Source organism: Aphelocoma coerulescens, chromosome 8 (genome assembly GCF_041296385.1).
Source record: "Aphelocoma coerulescens isolate FSJ_1873_10779 chromosome 8, UR_Acoe_1.0, whole genome shotgun sequence".
NCBI classification, from domain to species: Eukaryota; Metazoa; Chordata; class Aves; order Passeriformes; family Corvidae; genus Aphelocoma; species Aphelocoma coerulescens.
In genome coordinates, this window is record NC_091022.1 from 25,612,479 (window position 1) to 25,629,031 (window position 16,553).

General features: G+C 42.9%; 1 protein-coding gene across 3 annotated transcripts in view; it reads right to left on the reverse strand.

Moving 5' to 3' along the window:
- The window catches only part of SPATA6 (spermatogenesis associated 6), a 48,577-nt gene extending 35,462 nt beyond the window's left edge, over window positions 1–13,115 (reverse strand). For 2 of the 3 annotated variants that reach the window (XM_069023361.1, XM_069023362.1), the window contains exons 1-5: window positions 13,008–13,097; window positions 8,231–8,368; window positions 6,832–6,880; window positions 6,054–6,095; window positions 4,591–4,715 (exon numbers count right to left, since the gene is read on the reverse strand). In XM_069023361.1, the coding sequence (XP_068879462.1) occupies window positions 4,591–4,715; window positions 6,054–6,095; window positions 6,832–6,880; window positions 8,231–8,368; window positions 13,008–13,055 (402 nt within the window). In that variant the 5' untranslated portion in view covers window positions 13,056–13,097. Of the gene's footprint in view, window positions 1–4,590; window positions 4,716–6,053; window positions 6,096–6,831; window positions 6,881–8,230; window positions 8,369–13,007 lie in introns of all 3 variants that reach the window. The other variant, XM_069023363.1, reaches the window with a different exon arrangement.
- Window positions 13,116–16,553: the final 3,438 nt, after the last annotated feature.

The window sequence follows — 16,553 nt, forward strand, 5'->3', positions numbered from 1 at the left end:
ACACTCATTAAGAGCCGGTCCCAGAGAGAAAGGGGTCCTGGCTCCCTCACAAATATCTGGTTCACACCTGGGTCCTGGGTCAACGATCCCAGATACCTTGCCTCACCACTATCCAGTTGCACACTTGTGCCCATGAGGTCCCAAACCCGAAGCAGCCAGGTGGTATAAGGCTCACGCCCCCTTCGCACAATGTCGTCTCGCATACCACGGAGACTGTCGTACGACAGGGACTCAATGATGATTTCTGGCTCTGGCTCCCCTGCTGGTTGTGAGGGCCCTGGTTCCCCATCATCATTAACTGGTCGTACTGATTTGGTCTTACACTTCCTCCTTTGCACAGGGGCGACTGCTGCTGGCTGTACTTGTCCTTGGGGTTCAGCTGAAACCTGGGCGGTTGTAACATCCGTGGGTTCCGCTGCTGCACCGTCGGACTCACCCTCTTTGGGGCAGGGAGAGGTTTTTTCACTAGCTGAGGAGGTGTATTCCCTTAGCAATTGGCATATCTCCTGGCGCACCTGACCCATCTCCTGGCACATCTCCTTGCGCACCTGGCCCATCTCCTGGCACATCTCCTGCATCCCTTTCGCCAGTACCCCCACCCATTTTGGGTAGTCCATTTCTGAGGTGGGCTGTTGGGTGGTATCAGGCTGTGGGGCAGGGTCTCTAGTGTCTGGGGCTGTGTCAGGCTCTGGGGCTGAATCAGGCTCTGGGGTAGGATCTCTAGTGTCTGGGGCCGTGTCAGGTTCCGGGGCAGGATCAGGCTCTGGGGTAGGAACTCTACTCTCTGGGGCCATGTCAGGTTCTGGGGCAGGGTCAGGCTCTGGGGCAGGATCTCTAGTCTCTGGGGCTGGTGTCTGGGTAGTTATCCAAGCCAGTCTCAACTTATCCTTGAATGCTAAATAGAGTAGGCCTACCAGCAGCAGGTGGTTAGTATTCAGAAGGAATCTAAACCCTTCAAAAATTGATGGGGTGGGTCCAAAGAACTGGTTGAGGGGTTGGGGGAAAACTTCCCCTGGTGTCATTTCCTCACAGAAGGTACCATTGTTAACATAACCCCAAAAACATGCGCTCAGTGTGTGATAGCCATTTATCCACGTGCCCACATTCCGGAGGAAGTTAAAAACCCATGAATTCCTCACCTTCTCGACCCACAGCACGAGCTGGATAACAGCAATGGTAGCCTTAGTGAGAGGACCCATATTCAAGTAGGGAGCTGCAAAGGGGAAGAATATAGCCACGGCCACATGCCACCCGAACCAGGGCAAAGTAGACCACATAGTGCTGCCTACCAAGGTTCCTATATCCAACACACCAAATTAAGTTATCCAGGAACTGTTATTCCTTTTTCACCTCTCTCTCTTAATGCCCTCAGGCCCCACGTTGGGCGCCAAGATCTGTCTCGGTTTGAAAGACAGGTGTCTGCTAAGGAAGGCAGAAGCCTCCCTTGGAGTGGCAGATGTAACCCCTTTCCCTCTGAGTTATTATAATTTTGAAATCAAGGGTCTTTAGGCAAAGATGTGGGAAAATAGGAATAACAGTTCTTTACTATATATATATATATATATATATATATATAACTAGTCAAACAAAACAACAACAACTATGACAGTAACAGCAAACACAAACCCAGTCCCAGCCTTCTCGGCTGTCAGGCTATTTCCCCTCGGGTGCAGTTCCGCTCGCAGCCGGCAGGGATCGCTGGCGGCTCCCGGTGAGCAGGGCAGGTGCGATGGTTCCCCCGCGGCTGCAGGGGGCGCTCCGGAGCGAGCTCAGGAAGCACGCGGCTGCTCTGATGCCCTGGGATCCCGGGGAAGGATGGAACAAAGGAGCTTCACAAACCGGTGGGCAGCTGGTCCCGGAGTCTCGGAAACAGCAGGCTGGACTGGTAGGCTGGAGCGGCAGGCACAAACACAAATCCCGGGTGGCAGACGAGATGTATCCAAAAGGGGAACCCCCCGGGGCTCCAGGCAGGCAGGGTAAGCACGGCTACAGCGTAGCGAAGGCTCGAAACAGCAGCGGGGCGGGCGGCCACAGCCCAGCCTCCAGCAGGGCAGGGAAAAGCAGCTTTGGGATCCCCGGTGTTGTTCCCAGCAGAAGGAAAGACGCCGAAAACGGGAACCAGCAGCTCCTTTCTCTGCACCTTCTCCCTCCAGACGCTGAGAGCGAACTGAACTGCCCGCCAGGTGAGAACAAAAGCCTGGCCGGGCCCTTTTGTCTTTCTTAAGTATGGCTATTTATCTCCTAGCAACATGCTATGGAAAAAATTCCTTTAACAGAAAAAAAAACTAGGACTAAACTGAAACCCCAACATTATATAACAGAAGGTCTTATACTGGCATGCTAATGGAAGATAGCATAACTAAAAAGAAACTGTTTTAAGTAATGTGGCAAATACTGCATGAAGGTGGGGAATGGAGATAAGAACATCTGTAAGAAATCACTACCACAGTCCAGGCATAAACATATTCTGAAAGGCAAAGGTTGCAGAGAAATACAGAAGAGCCAGCAAGAGCCTCATCTGGGCAACACTGGACCAGGAGAGATAACTCGAGGCATGTCTTGTATGCACACAGAGTTTGTAAACCTCATAAGACATTTAGCCAGAGACATTATCAGCCAAGTGCCAGATTTCTGGAGGAGTTCTGATCCTCTCGACTTGGGATTCCTTCCAACTGGCAGATTAGCAGTGTTAATCAGATACGGCTTGTCACTGCCTATCTGAACTCCACAACCGTAACCTTGCTGTTGCTACCTTTATTTTTTTAATAAAAGACAAATTTTTTGGGAATCAAAGTGCCACTGAAGCACATTCAAAAATATTCAACATCTCAGCTGGCTATAAATAACTTTTCATGTGGGAAGAACATAGCCTCACTAGCATAGGAATAACGTGAGGCTTCTCACAACCTTGTTTAACTCTTCCTTTTGCTTAGCATTCACATCCAGTGCTTCGTGCTGACAGACTTAGCAGGAGACACCAGTATAGCTCAGGGAACACTGGAAGATGGAGGCACTTGAGACTGCATTTCTACTGGAGGTAAAAATCCTTTCACAGTTAGTCCATTTGGCAAGTGAGGAGAGGAACAAGAAGTTCATTTTGGGAGCCTCCCTTCAATGCCATCAAACACAGCTTCTGTATTACTCACTGAAAAGGGAGTCACTATGCCAAAATCCTCTCTTAAACTGTACTTTCAGCTACGGAGATGGAACAGAGCAACAAAGGCCTCTGCAGTCCCTGTTCCAGGGCAGAGATGGATTTTGTTTATGCTGCTCCCAAGGACATGGAAGTATGTCTTATATCAGTCAACTTTTTAAAGCTACTACAGTGCCATCACTCATCAGCTACACATCCAAATTACTCTGACCACATCTTCTCACAGCTCACAAGTTATGACACCTTCTCTTTATTAGAAAATACATAATTTTTGTTTTAAAGAGCTCAGTTTGACAAAAACCATCAAACTACTCTAGTGGCTCTGCTTCTACAAAGACTCACTATATTCTGTTCACAAAAAAATCTAAAAACATGTAGCTAATACCACCTCATTTGTTACTACCTCCCTGTTCTTTCTCAACACCAGGAAAGTACCTATTCTATGAGCAATATGAAAGCAGAACAGTTGCACCCCATCTCTTGAGCCACACCACGATGTATGGGATGAGCCATATCAAAGAGATACTACACCAAAAAAACAATGGTTGTTTTTGCAGGGACAGTTTAAGTTGCTACAGAATCAGACATTTTGTAGCACAAAATCACAACTTTAATTCATTCAAATGTAACACAGCATTAGATACCAAATTAGCACTGCTAACTGCAAGTGTCTGGGCAGTTTCCAGGTTGCCCTTTCAGGGGAAAGATTACACCAGCTAAAAGATACCAATGAACTTTAATCAGCATTTCCCTCCTCCTACGTGCTTTTAGTCCAACCACAATGGACAGGGTAATTGAGCCCCTATCCAAATGTCCTGCCAGCCCAGCAGTAAAACTTAACTAAAATAGACCACACAAAACAAACTCCAAAACAAATCATCACCATCCTCCTTAAAGTGCCTTCCCTGGGTTATTCTGGTAACAACTAAGATTTGACAATCAAACTTTATGAAAGGGCAGTGTGAAATGAATTAATTTTCATTTAATATGTGCTTGAGCCCTTATCTCCCGAAAATGAGCATTAATTCTTTGCACTCATTCTGCCAATTAACTGTTGTTCCAAAATGCGAGGGAGAGGGACCAAGGAGGAGGGTTACATGGTTTACCTGTTGAGAACCATGAAGTCAATGTGACATCTCCCTCTTCTCCTGCATCCCTTCAAACACCAGCTGCACCACAGATTAAACTGAATGGAGACATGTCATGGTGCCACACTGCAAACCAAGTGGAAACTAACTTTTTCACATTAAATAATTTCTTGAAGCATTTTGAAAAAAGATTCTACTTTCCCCGAAGTTCAACTGTGGATTTGTCCATTCAACACCTTAAAATGGCAAAATCTGTCAGAAGTAACGGCTTTTCATTTGAAGCAGTTCAAGGGGTTTCTTCAGTGAAGCAGACTGTGTCATAAATACAATTCACAGACATTCACTCACTGTGAAAAACGGGGACCTCTTCATTAAAATCTCACGCTCTAAACCACGGTGCCCATGGGTAAGCTTAGGGTCAGGGAACAGGAAATCTCTTGTATTTTCTTCATATGTAGCTAGAACTTTTCCCACTAAAAAGAAAATACATACTTTAATTGGAAAATAGACAAAGCCATGCAGCACAGACACCACACACAGAGCCATGTTGAAACCAGGATAAATTTTGCTCTTTACAAATTAACAGCATGGCTCTAAAACTCCTATCGCACTAGGAAATAACCTCATCAAGTTAAATCAGCAGCAGAAATGTGCAGAATCTACTATGAAACTATGTTTTAATGTTACTGGAAAAAAAATTAAAAAAGATTGTGTTAACTGTTCTATAACAGACACAGGAAAAGTTTTCTTTAGACAACTTTTCAGTAGTCTTTCCCTTCCACGCCACAGAAAAATACTTATTTTTTTAATGGCAGCCAATCCCTTATGAAAAACTATCATTCCATATTACAGAATAGTAATAGTAGCAGTAAGAAAGAAACACATGCAACATCAAAATAATTATTTCAAGATTTTCTCAATCACCTGGCTTGCTACTTTTCAAATAAAGAAGCTTTTCTTTAGAGGTAAACCCTTGAATGTATATTGCAAAAAAAATGTAACTTGTGCTATTGCAGCCATCTTGCTTGCTTATGTTGGGCTGTATCACACCTATCTCTGAGCCCTGAAAATAAATTCCTTATGCAAGATCTTTTGTCTTCCCACGAAAAAAATCCCCATTCACTACATTTCTTCAAGTAAACAGTCTGGGGCGTCACCTGAGAGAAGCAATAGTTTCCTTGAAAGTACTAAGGACAAGTGACAGAGAGTGCTTTTAATACCACAGTTTCCAAATGAGTCCTCTTTAAAACTTGACTTTATTTCCAATAAAATGCAGATTTACATTATTCAAGGGAACACTTGAATTTCATTAAAATAGATTTTTATAATCACACGAACCAATAACAGAAGTATGACAAATCGCTATTTATTATCTTCACACATCCCAAGAGACCTGTAATACTTATAGTGAGGATAAGAGTTTTCCCAATGGTCACCATTAAAATGGAAGGGAAAGAAAGTGCCATTCTGAGAACAAGATTATGCACTCTGAAATTTCACAGACAGCCTCTCTGCAAGTGAATTGTGATGCAGTTAATAATTATGCACTGGATGATTTCAGTTTATTTTCCATTTTTAAATATTATCACTTTTCTAAGTCTGAGCATGATACATTTAAATATTCGGTTATTATTCTCTTTCAAGAATGAGATCCTCAGGATCTATTAACATTTCATATTCAGAGGACTGTTTGTTGAAGGGCTTTCTATGTTGTCTGTATGTTGGAAAAAGTGATTGTGCTGTAATGGGCAACGTCCTCCTGGAAATTCACCTATTAAACTGCATAATTTATGAAAAGATTGATACAATACCTGGAGGAACGAGCTGTATTAGTTCAAGTATGGCTGTGTCAACTAGAAGGGAAAAAAGTTTTTTCATGAGTTAAGAAAGAACTAAAATGAAAATTTCCACAGTCAAAGCCCAAGAAAAATGGATCACTGATTTAAGCTTCACAGCTCTGCACATTGCTGCACTATTTCCACCACACCAATAATAAGATAAAATTCAGTACAGCTTGCATAAATATCATCATGAATACAATGGCATTAGCAGGGTACAAATGACAACACTAAATCTGACTTAGAACTTTGTAAGTTCTATCTGCTGCCAAGTTTGTCCTCTTTTAAAGAAGATTATGCAAGCTTTGCCCCCTTTACAGATAACTCCCTGTGTGAGGGTGCATATTCCTGCAGTTTGAGTTCAGGTCAGTGTTTTCTCACTACAATTCATCATACACATGTGGCAAGACATAATTTTCTGAAAAATGAAAAGAATAATTTTACAAAAATGGGAGGTTTATCCTTATATAATTTGAAAATTAATCAAATAAATGACCACATAAAGGAACCCACTATCAGATAACCAGCTAGACTTTCAAACACTTATGACTTTTTACCCTTTTCCTGTTCCAAAGCATCTAACATACATCTCTAGAGGCATTTTGTTAGATGACAATGGTTACCCACTAGTTTTTCAGAGAACAGGCTCCTGATAGAAAAACTATCACATAATTTAAACCTCCAAAACATCCTTGTAAAAATGCATGACATTAATGGATACAACATAGTATACAAAAAACCCAGAACCTACATTCCAGTAACTTCACAAGGTCTCCAGGATCAACTATATTAGCAAATGCCTGAAAAAGAAATAATAATAATAATAATAATAATAATAATAATAATAATAATAATAATAATGGCACAGTCAAAGTAATCATATGAACCTGTAGGGAGGGAGAAGGAAAAAAACCCCAAAAATCAATGGTCTTCCTTGCCAAGATGCTTGTCAGGAGTCTTATTCCCACTGGAAAGAGAGAAGCTACTAAAATTATAATTTGGAACATTATCAAATTCCCTGAAAGCTATCAGTTCTGTAATATACTTTCTACCCATATAGAGTTCCCTCTCTGTATGTAAATAATGAAAATAATTTATTGTGAAGAGTTAAAGATGTAGAGGTAAGTAATGTCTAATTTCAAGAGAAAAATACAAATTGCTGAATGTACTACAATTCTGATAGATGAATGCTCTTTCATTTATTAGTAATGCTTTAAGCTTCATTTTCACAGAGGTGACTTTTCATGGAAGTCTCCTGTTCAGGTTTTTTTTTAACCTGAATCCCGTGTGAATAGATGGCAAGGAAAAGGAGAGGATGTTGCACTGGATGGAGGTCCCCTACATTACACTGAAAACAGCATTCAGTACATTCCCCTTAAGAAGTTTGTGGTATGTTTGCCTTTAAAAAATGATGGTCTTTTCTGCTCTTCAGTAGGCAGTGAAATTATCACTGTTTGTTTCTTACCCACTTCACCAGAGCATCACTGAAGTTCACTCAGCCTGGTTTTCAAAATGCTGGGAAATGCTTAAAGGAAAAGAACTAGAAAGGGCAAAGTATTATTATTCATAGGTAGTCAAGAAGCCAGATCATATCTGTAAGATACTGTGTTTCATTATCCCTGTGGTACTAATAATGAAGCTAGTAGGGACTCAGAATATGTGATAAACAACTATAAATTACAGGGCCAGAGTATCAATCTGGGAATTCTGGTGACAAACCATGAAAAAAGGATCTCAAAGGGAGTAGGATGTCACCAAAAAGGCTTGAGCTGCTATTTTATCTTTCTACTAAATTAAGGTGGTTCTCCTATATTGTATAGTCTCTGTTCTTCACCTTGCCATAATTTTTAGAACAAAAACATTCAGTCCCTTCCAAGCCAGGAAAACAGGCACTGAGAAAGGACAGTTCACAAAAGGATCAACAAACACCTAAAAAGTCTCATCATACATTAGAATCTTCAGTACACATAATTCTTGAGTCCCCATATGGATAACACAGGCACACCCCTCCTTTGTGCTAAAGAGAAGCAGGAGTTAAAATACTGCACCATCCTCAGTGTGACTATTTGTGCTCATGGGTTTTGCAGACAATTTTTGTGGAATTTGTGATGGGGTTTATTTGGGTTGTATCAGCCCTTGACATATCTTACCTTTTCAAATACTAGTTTCTCTTGAAAGAAGAGTGGAAACACTGCAGGGACACATTGAGTTTTTTTGTACTGCCCAAGTACAAAGACACTGAGATAAAGTTCCTGTTTGTCTTTCAGCAGCACTCCAGGACAAGTTATCTGTAGGAGTAACACACTCATTAAACAAACTGAACTTTAGGTAGACAAGTAATGGCTGTTTTCAAGATAAAAATGAAACAGTCAGGACTGAAATGGTTGATTTCTGAAAGCCAGGATATAACAGGCTAGAGAGAAAAAAATTCTTCTCTAAAGCAATTCTATTTGTACAAACTGGCCAGGAAAAAAGTCACCATTTTAAAATGATTGGGACCAAATTCTTCTTGCTTAAGTAAACACACTCCATTGTTTTCAACCGAAACTGAAACCCAAGGCCAGGTTAATTGAGTTAAAGGCATGCACTGACTGTGCAAGGTATAACCATCTATGTGAAGACTCATGTAGAATGAAGTCTACACGATGCCAACACACAAAACCCACCCAAACTTGAATGAAGCTGTTAAATTTACATGCTTAGATATCCATACTCTGTCCAGCCACCAGAAAGGGCAAGTTTATTTGCAAATTTTCTGTAAATGAGAAAAAGCAACTGTTGTTCCATTTCTACCAGATACATTTCTTCCTTTCTCTGAGAAGTCTGGCCATCTTTAAACTCAAGGCAGGGAAGGCCTCTCACTAGGCTGCCACTCAACTTTCTCTGCACAATTTTTAAATTCTTTAAGTAAGAAGTTGGTCTGTTTTTAAAGCTCTGACTGCAAGAATCTACACAACTCATTGCAAAACTATTTGCTATTTTCTCTGAACCACGTGGATTTATTTTATTTCCCTGACAGAGAATTGACACCTTTCACTTAAGGTCTCATGCTCATTTTTTATCTCAGAATTAGAAATATGAGGTTGTCTCTTCCAACATAAGGTTTCTGGAGAAAGCGTTCAGACTTTCAATTGCCAGGTAGAAAGACAAAGGAGGAGAGTGGTGGGAGTTAAAATAAGATATTTGATTACAGTCTCCTACTCCCAAGTGAACACTTTACTTGAGAAATCCTAACTGTTTTTAAAAGAAAACTATATAAGCAGTAGAAAAACAGCTTCAGGTGGAAGAAATAAAAGAAAGCAATGTGTGATCAATCATTACAGATGAAGTATAAGGTAAAAAATAGTTCTTCTACTCATAAGTAACTGAGAAGAAAAAAATGGGTTTCCTCTACATGTAAATGAGGGCTTCAAATCCACAAGAAAAGTGCCAGAATAATGGATAACCCAATTGAAACAGTCTGTCAAGCATTAAACAGCTTGTATGACACTCATGCAGTTGCAAATGTGAACAGGAGTGAGAGAGACAGATCTCATTCATACAAGGCAAGATCCCCCAAACTACATACTACATGTCATACCAGCTTCACTTCTCACTTCTGTCTTCGACATTTTTGTAGGATTTACAACCATTTTTAGCTGGAGTTTTGTGCCTTTCACCTTAGAGAAGGCAACCAATGCTTGCCTATTTACTGAGATGAAAAGTAAGAGATCTGAAGATACTGGAATGAGCAAAACTGCCAACAACAGGTGCCATTTTTCCTTGCCATCCTGTAAAAAGAAAACAAATTCTTACAAATGAGCATGTGGGCCAAGATAGCACATGTGGAAAGCTGTGATTCTACTAGCCTGGGGATAAACTGCACAATGCATTACCTGGGCTGGAACACTAAATCCACGTGGCCATGTAACTGAAAAGCAGTTCCAAAAATGAATGACACATGCACATCTGCAGTTCATGGCACCTCTTTTGCAATATGCAGAGGTGCTTAACACTTGGGAGACAAACTGAAGCTCTAATCTGACTGCAGCCTGCTCCAGCAGGATGAGGGACTATTTTAAAGACTGTAATAGTGTTATCTATGGATCAGCTAAGGAAGAGGGATATCAGTGCTGCAATTAACTGACCTCACAAGCAACCCGGAGGACTATGAGAAATTTCTAGGGCAGTGTTATCCTGGACATCTCTGCTGAAAGTACCCAGGAGGATGGAAAATGTGTACCAGCCCCACTGCTGGGACATCACAAATAGCCATAAAGAAATCACTGAATTAAGGTCATGGAAAGGAACAGAATTTTCCTGATCTCAACCCTCTAGAGCACTTATTACACACAGTCCATGGCAGGAAAAACCAAACTAAAAAACAAATTAGTCTTTAAGTAAGACCTTCCTTTTGAGAAGAGAAATGAAGAAAACTACCAGCAAGACAAACCAAAGAGTTGGTGGACCCAGAGCAGAGAAGATCTTGGAATTTCATTAAGTCAAAGGGAGCAAAATGCATCTGTATCCTAAAGCAAGGGATAAAAAAAGAGGACAGAACTTCTGATACAACTGGACAGATTTCAAAAAGGGTTGAGAAATATACAGAACACTGTAAAAGGGCAGGGAAATGGATCAGAAATTTGGACAAGACTTTGGTCACAAATAAAGCAAACAAAGAGAGAATTAATGGACGAAGCATAAATCAGCCAAGATGTGAAAGCTAACAAATCTATGTTCCAAACACAACTGAATATTTTGCCTTGGTTTTAATAAAATTTATCACAGGAGAAAGAAGACAACTTAAAGAATTAAATGATAGAAACAGAAGTCACCCAATATGCACTAGGCCTGGACCAAGAAGGCACAGGGAGGCTGAATCATCTTCAGCCCAGGTTGTAAAAGAATGTAATTTTTCTTAAATGAAACGTAATGAACAGGGAAGGTAGAATCTGCTGAAAAATAACAAACACAAGGACCATGTGAGACAGAAAGAGAGATCTGAAAAATGATAACCCCCTTATCGAAATATTTAAATATGTAAAAATAAAGAAAAAAGACATGGCTGAAAACATCACTAAAAAAAAGCCCAGCAGGCCATGTTCAATAAAAACAGATCAATCAAGCAAAATTTTACTTTTTCTTGAAAATCTGTTTTCTGCATAAAGTATATATTGAAAAATTATTATTTATGATGAACTAGATAAGAGTAGTTAGTAGAGGAGGAGTCAGTATCAAAGGTGGTACAGAACTGGCCAAAGGACAGCATCAATAATGTGCAAAAACTGGGAATCATCAAGCTGAGGTTACTATCAAAAACATTCCTCTCTGTATACTGGGATTCATGTCTTTTAACATTTTTAATGACCCTGACTCATATTAAAATATATAGGATGAAAGCTGGACTATTTCTCCCTAAATCACCTAAGGCAAAAGCACGACCCTATTTGGGATGCAGGGTTCAAGTCTGACTCTGATCAATGCAAATTCAAAGTGGAAGAGTAGCTCCCATTCCTAAGATGATTAGAAGGCTGGTGAGTCCATCACACAAATTTACTACCAAAAATACCAGAGTGCTTTAGCTGATAAAGATCAATGGGGAAATGAAAGAACTGCTGCCCAAAAAATATATCAAGCGAGCAAACACTATGGAAAGAAAAAATTCCTTAAGTGAAAGGCCAGCACTGACATTTGTGTAGGAGTAGTCTCTTTCCATTCTTACCTGTAACCTTGAGAGCAGGGTAAATAACAAATACCCCACAACTGAAAACATGACCCTGGGGAAATGTTTTCCCTGTACTCACTCCTGACACAGGAATAGCTCACTGCCAGTGGGAACAGAAAAGGAAAGCACATTGCTCCGCTCCAGGAACCAAGCAGGCCTTGGCATTGTGGAGGCAAACACCAGCTGTTGAGACAGCAGAGCAACACCGCCAGGGTGACACCCTCACCATCCATGTGTGGAAATCCACAGCTCTGCTTCAGAGCAGCCACTCAAGTTTGGGACAAAGGGTAGCTAAGCAACCAGGAATACCTGGGCAATTTCCCAGTATATGCTTCCAGGATCTGCACTTGAATTTTGTGGATGGCATCTCGTGTTCTCCTCTCAGCAGCAAGTATTCTTATGTATATGGCAGCACTCGTTCTGGATCACAGGAGCAGGGCATATGAAGCCACCAACTCCAGGGTAACAGGGCACCGCCTAACACAGCTACTTCTGAAAAGTTTTCCGAATAATGATGCAGCTCCTCGCTGTATTCCCAGCTTGGATATAAGCAGAAAACTTTGCAAAGCGCACAGGGTACAGTCGTAACATGATTAACATCAAAACTTCCCACTTTCACACTTTCTGGTCTCACTCCCAGCCATGTAACATCCAGGTATTCAGAGCTGCCCAGAGTCACAACCTGCCCCTCACAGGGCGGCATCTGCCATGAACAAGCCGCTCTTTCCTGGGATTTGTTTTGGTTTTGGTTTTTTTTTTTAATTCTTCCTGAGAGTGCTTTTCCCCCACCATACAGCTTCCCAAGAATCAGTGTCTCTTAAAAAAACACATTTGCCGCAGGAAAATGAGAACTCTAAAGCGGCACGGCTGCTGCTAACACCAACGGGGGAACGGGGGCACAGGGATAAACACCCCCCACAACTTTTCCACAGGAAAATGGGAGCTCCGGAGGGGCACGGCTGCTGCCAACACCAGCGCGGGGGCGCAGGGACCGGCTGCCGGAGGATGCCCACGCAGAAGGGCTGGGCTGCCAGACGGAGCGCGGCCCCCGCTCGGCTGCAAGGCCCCGAGCAGCCCCCGGAAGATGCCCCGGGCCGGGAGCGCAGGGCGGCGGCCGGCAGAGGAAAGCGGGGCGGGAAGCGGTGCCGGAAGAGCCCAGCGCGGCTTCTCCTGCCGGCCGCGGCCCAGCTGAGGCGGGCGGGGGGCGCGGCCCGGGCACTCACCGAGCGGAGCTCCAGCTGCAGGACGCAGCGCAGCGCTTTCCGCGGCATGGGCGGGCGGGCGGCGGGGCCAGCCGGATCCGGGCCGCTCGGGCTCGGCCGACGCCGTTGTCACGGCAACCGGGGCGCGTCCGGCCGCGGCGGCCGCTCCGCCCTCCTCGGGGGCGGCTTCCCCTCCCTCCATCCCCTCCCTCTCCGTGCCCGCCCCGCCCCGCCCGGCGCTCGCCGCCGTCGCGCCGCAGGGCTGGGGGGCCGTGCCGGCCTTACCCGCACTTTGCCCCGCCGCGCCCGTGTCCCCTTCCCGTCCGGCCCTCACTGCTCTCCACAGGGCCTCCTGCCCTCACAGAATCAATTAGATTGGAAAAGATCTCTGACATCACCTTGCCCAACCTGTGGCCGAGCACGACTGTCTCAAGTAGACCGTGGCACGTCCACTCTTTCCTTAAACAGCTCCAGGGACTGTGGCTCCATCACCGCCGTGGGCTGCTCTTTCCCTTGTTTAATCACCCTTTCCGTGAAGAAGTTGTTGCTAATTTCCAACCTAAACGTCCCTTGGCGCTGTTTAAGAGGATGTTCTCTCGTCCTGCCGCTAATCCTGTCCCTCATCCCTACTCATCCCTCGACCTTCTCTGGTTCTCCCACCTTCCCACTTCCTGACCTCAGGCTGGCTCGTCCTGGCACTCCCCACAGGGACTTGTGGAGCTGCTGGGGGGCTGCTGGAGTGTACCAAAAGTGATAAATAGTAGATAAAATACAATTTCCAGCCTCTGCCCCCTGAAGGGTGGACCGTGATGGGCAATGAAGCCCTGGTGTGAAAGCACAAGTGTCCAGCGTGGGGCAGGGAACCAGACAGGTCACAGGTGAGGACAGGGCTGCTTTGGGGCATCCAGGAGGAATGTGAAGCTCGGGATGTGTCAGATTCCTCCAGCTTCGTGGGCCTCCTGCAGAAAGGTGCAGAGAGAGCCTTCTCTTCAGCAGAGGGGTCACAACCAAGTTTTATATAGCTCCAGGCTTGAATAGCTAAAAAGGACTGGATTTCCATGCTTTCTTTTTCTCTTTTGATGCAATTCACCTGCATCCTGTAGTAGGCATCTGGGCCCTTTTGACTCGAGTATCCCATTTTAATGTCCTCTGTGGGTGAGACACAGTGCATGGGGTATATTCTGACTGGTGCCATCTTTGGAAACATGTCTGTACACTCATATCTGAAATTGTCTGTTCATTCCTACCCTTCTGCTTTCATTATTAACAAACTCTTATTTATGTCCCTGATCTTCACCCCAAGTTTGAGCATATCAAGGATATTCCCCAACATCTCTGCTGCTCAGTTGTTTTCAGAGTACAATCCCATACAACACCGAAATAATCTGATTTTCTCTCTCAGCAACTGCAACTTGTTTCAGCCTCAGACTGTGAGGGGATTTCAGGCTTTAAATATTCTTTCCAACTTCACAAGTACAGCTGTAGAGAGGACAGAAAATTTTAATTGCCTCCAAAAGAACGCAGTGGCTCAAATGTATCCCTTGGCTTTCTTTATTTTAATTTTACTCTTTCAAAGAAAAATCATGCTAAGTGATCTGGAAAGAAACAGCATTCTCAAAATGCTTTGATTTATCTCTCTTTTTTTTTTTTGTTTTAAAGGAAATGGCAAAGAACATGATATGCCAGTTCAGACAAAAGCAAAATCTATAGATGGATTAAATATCACTACTAACACTTGATACCAATCTTTTGAAATAAATAATGGATTGGAAAGGCAGGCCTTAATGTGACTTCTGTAACAGCTCTAAGGTGTGGGGGAGTTTTTTGTGTTTTAGTTCAGTTGGTTTTGGGTCTTTTTTGGGGTGTGTTTTTTTGTTTGTGTTTGGGTTTTTTTTTTTTTTTGTTTTGGTTTTGTTTTTTGTCTTAGCAAAGGATTCTGTATTTAGGGCCTGGAAAATTCTCTGTAGACTTCTAGTACATATATTAAGGAGGGGATGACTCTTGGATAATTTTCTGAGCGTTATCAGTCTCAAGGTTGTGAATAGCATTCTAGAGTTAATGAGAAGAAAATTCTCACAGATCCATAGCCTCAGATGGTAACAGTATTAAAATGGTTTATTGCTTATTTTCAGCTACCTTTCATATACATGCTTTTTGGAGGGATAAATAATGTGTTAAAGATTGTGAAGTATGAGATATTATGGTAAGTGTGGCCATATAAGAAGAGAAGATAGATAAATGCTGAAATCAAAAATGGCATCATGTTTGTGATGAGAATTTAATATCCATGTGCAGTGCCCTGGAACAGAAGTACTTTATAGCCCTTGAAAAAGGAGCACAAGGCAGGACAGAAAGCTTCTCCAAAGTGATAAGGCAGTGATGAATTTCAGTGCTTTTCCCTGGCAAACCTTCTGGTCTGCAGAGTTTCTTCCCCTTTGCCCTGCTGGGCCTTGGGAAGAAAGGCTGCTGCTGCTGCAGTGCTTTCCTGTCCAGCCCTTTCTGCAGCAGTGCGAGACCCATCTGCACCTTCTCATTTTTGTTAAATGCATGATTTAGACCTGCCTTTGCACTGCAGGAACAGTAATGCAGGAATCTGGGGACAATGAGGGAAAATCCTGACTTTCAGTAAAAATCCATTTCTAATAAGCAAAACTGTTAACCAAAACAACAAAAAAAGCTCCTGTAATTGACCTGAGGTTTTAACTGCTGTGAAGTTTCCCCGCTGTGAAAGCACATGAATTCCTTTGCTTTTACAGCAGTAAATCTTCTTGTAATGCTACTTGTACTTATTTTCATGTATTAAAAGAATCTGAATGATTGTTCTGCATTGTGGAGGTTTTTTTTGCAATTTCCTCCAATTATGAGCTTCAGCTTTTGCTGTCCTCTGGGCCTTCCAACATGGCTGCTACAGAAGAGCTGTGATGTCATCAAAATACTCAATTTTGCCCTTATTTCTACCATTACAAACTAGAAGTAAATGTCAAGAGAGTGAGGTTGCCCTGGTGCAAGATAATTACCACAAGATTTATATCATATTGTTGCTGTGCTTGTGATGGTCAGGCATCAGGAGTTTCAATGCATTGAAATAGGCTACAAAATAGGTAGAGTGAGAAAAATGGGAAGAGTCAGGTCTGCAAACAGTGGGTATTGTACAGTTCAGAATCTAAAAAATACTGGGGATTAGACAGAATTAGATTAGATCAGGCTGGAGATCAGAGAGCAAGCCTAACATCACTGAGTTTGTCAGAGGCTCGCTTTTGGCTAAGAAGCCAGGAATGGTTTCCTCCATTCCTTAGGAAGCAGAACACCGGGTGCAAAGTGGTATTTCACTGTCATCCTGCTAATCAGAATGAAGGGAATAAAGGAGCTTTCCACATTTGGCCACCCTCTACTGCAGTTCTTAGGATTGGTGTCAGAGATCCTTTTCTGCCTACTTTGAGCCCCTGATGTTGCCCAAGCAGCCAGAGGAGATGTCTCTGTTACTGCACGTCAAGCCCCTTATTTAGACATCATCACCGAGCATGACTGACTTACCATTAATAACGGAGGAGAATTCCAGGAAGGCAT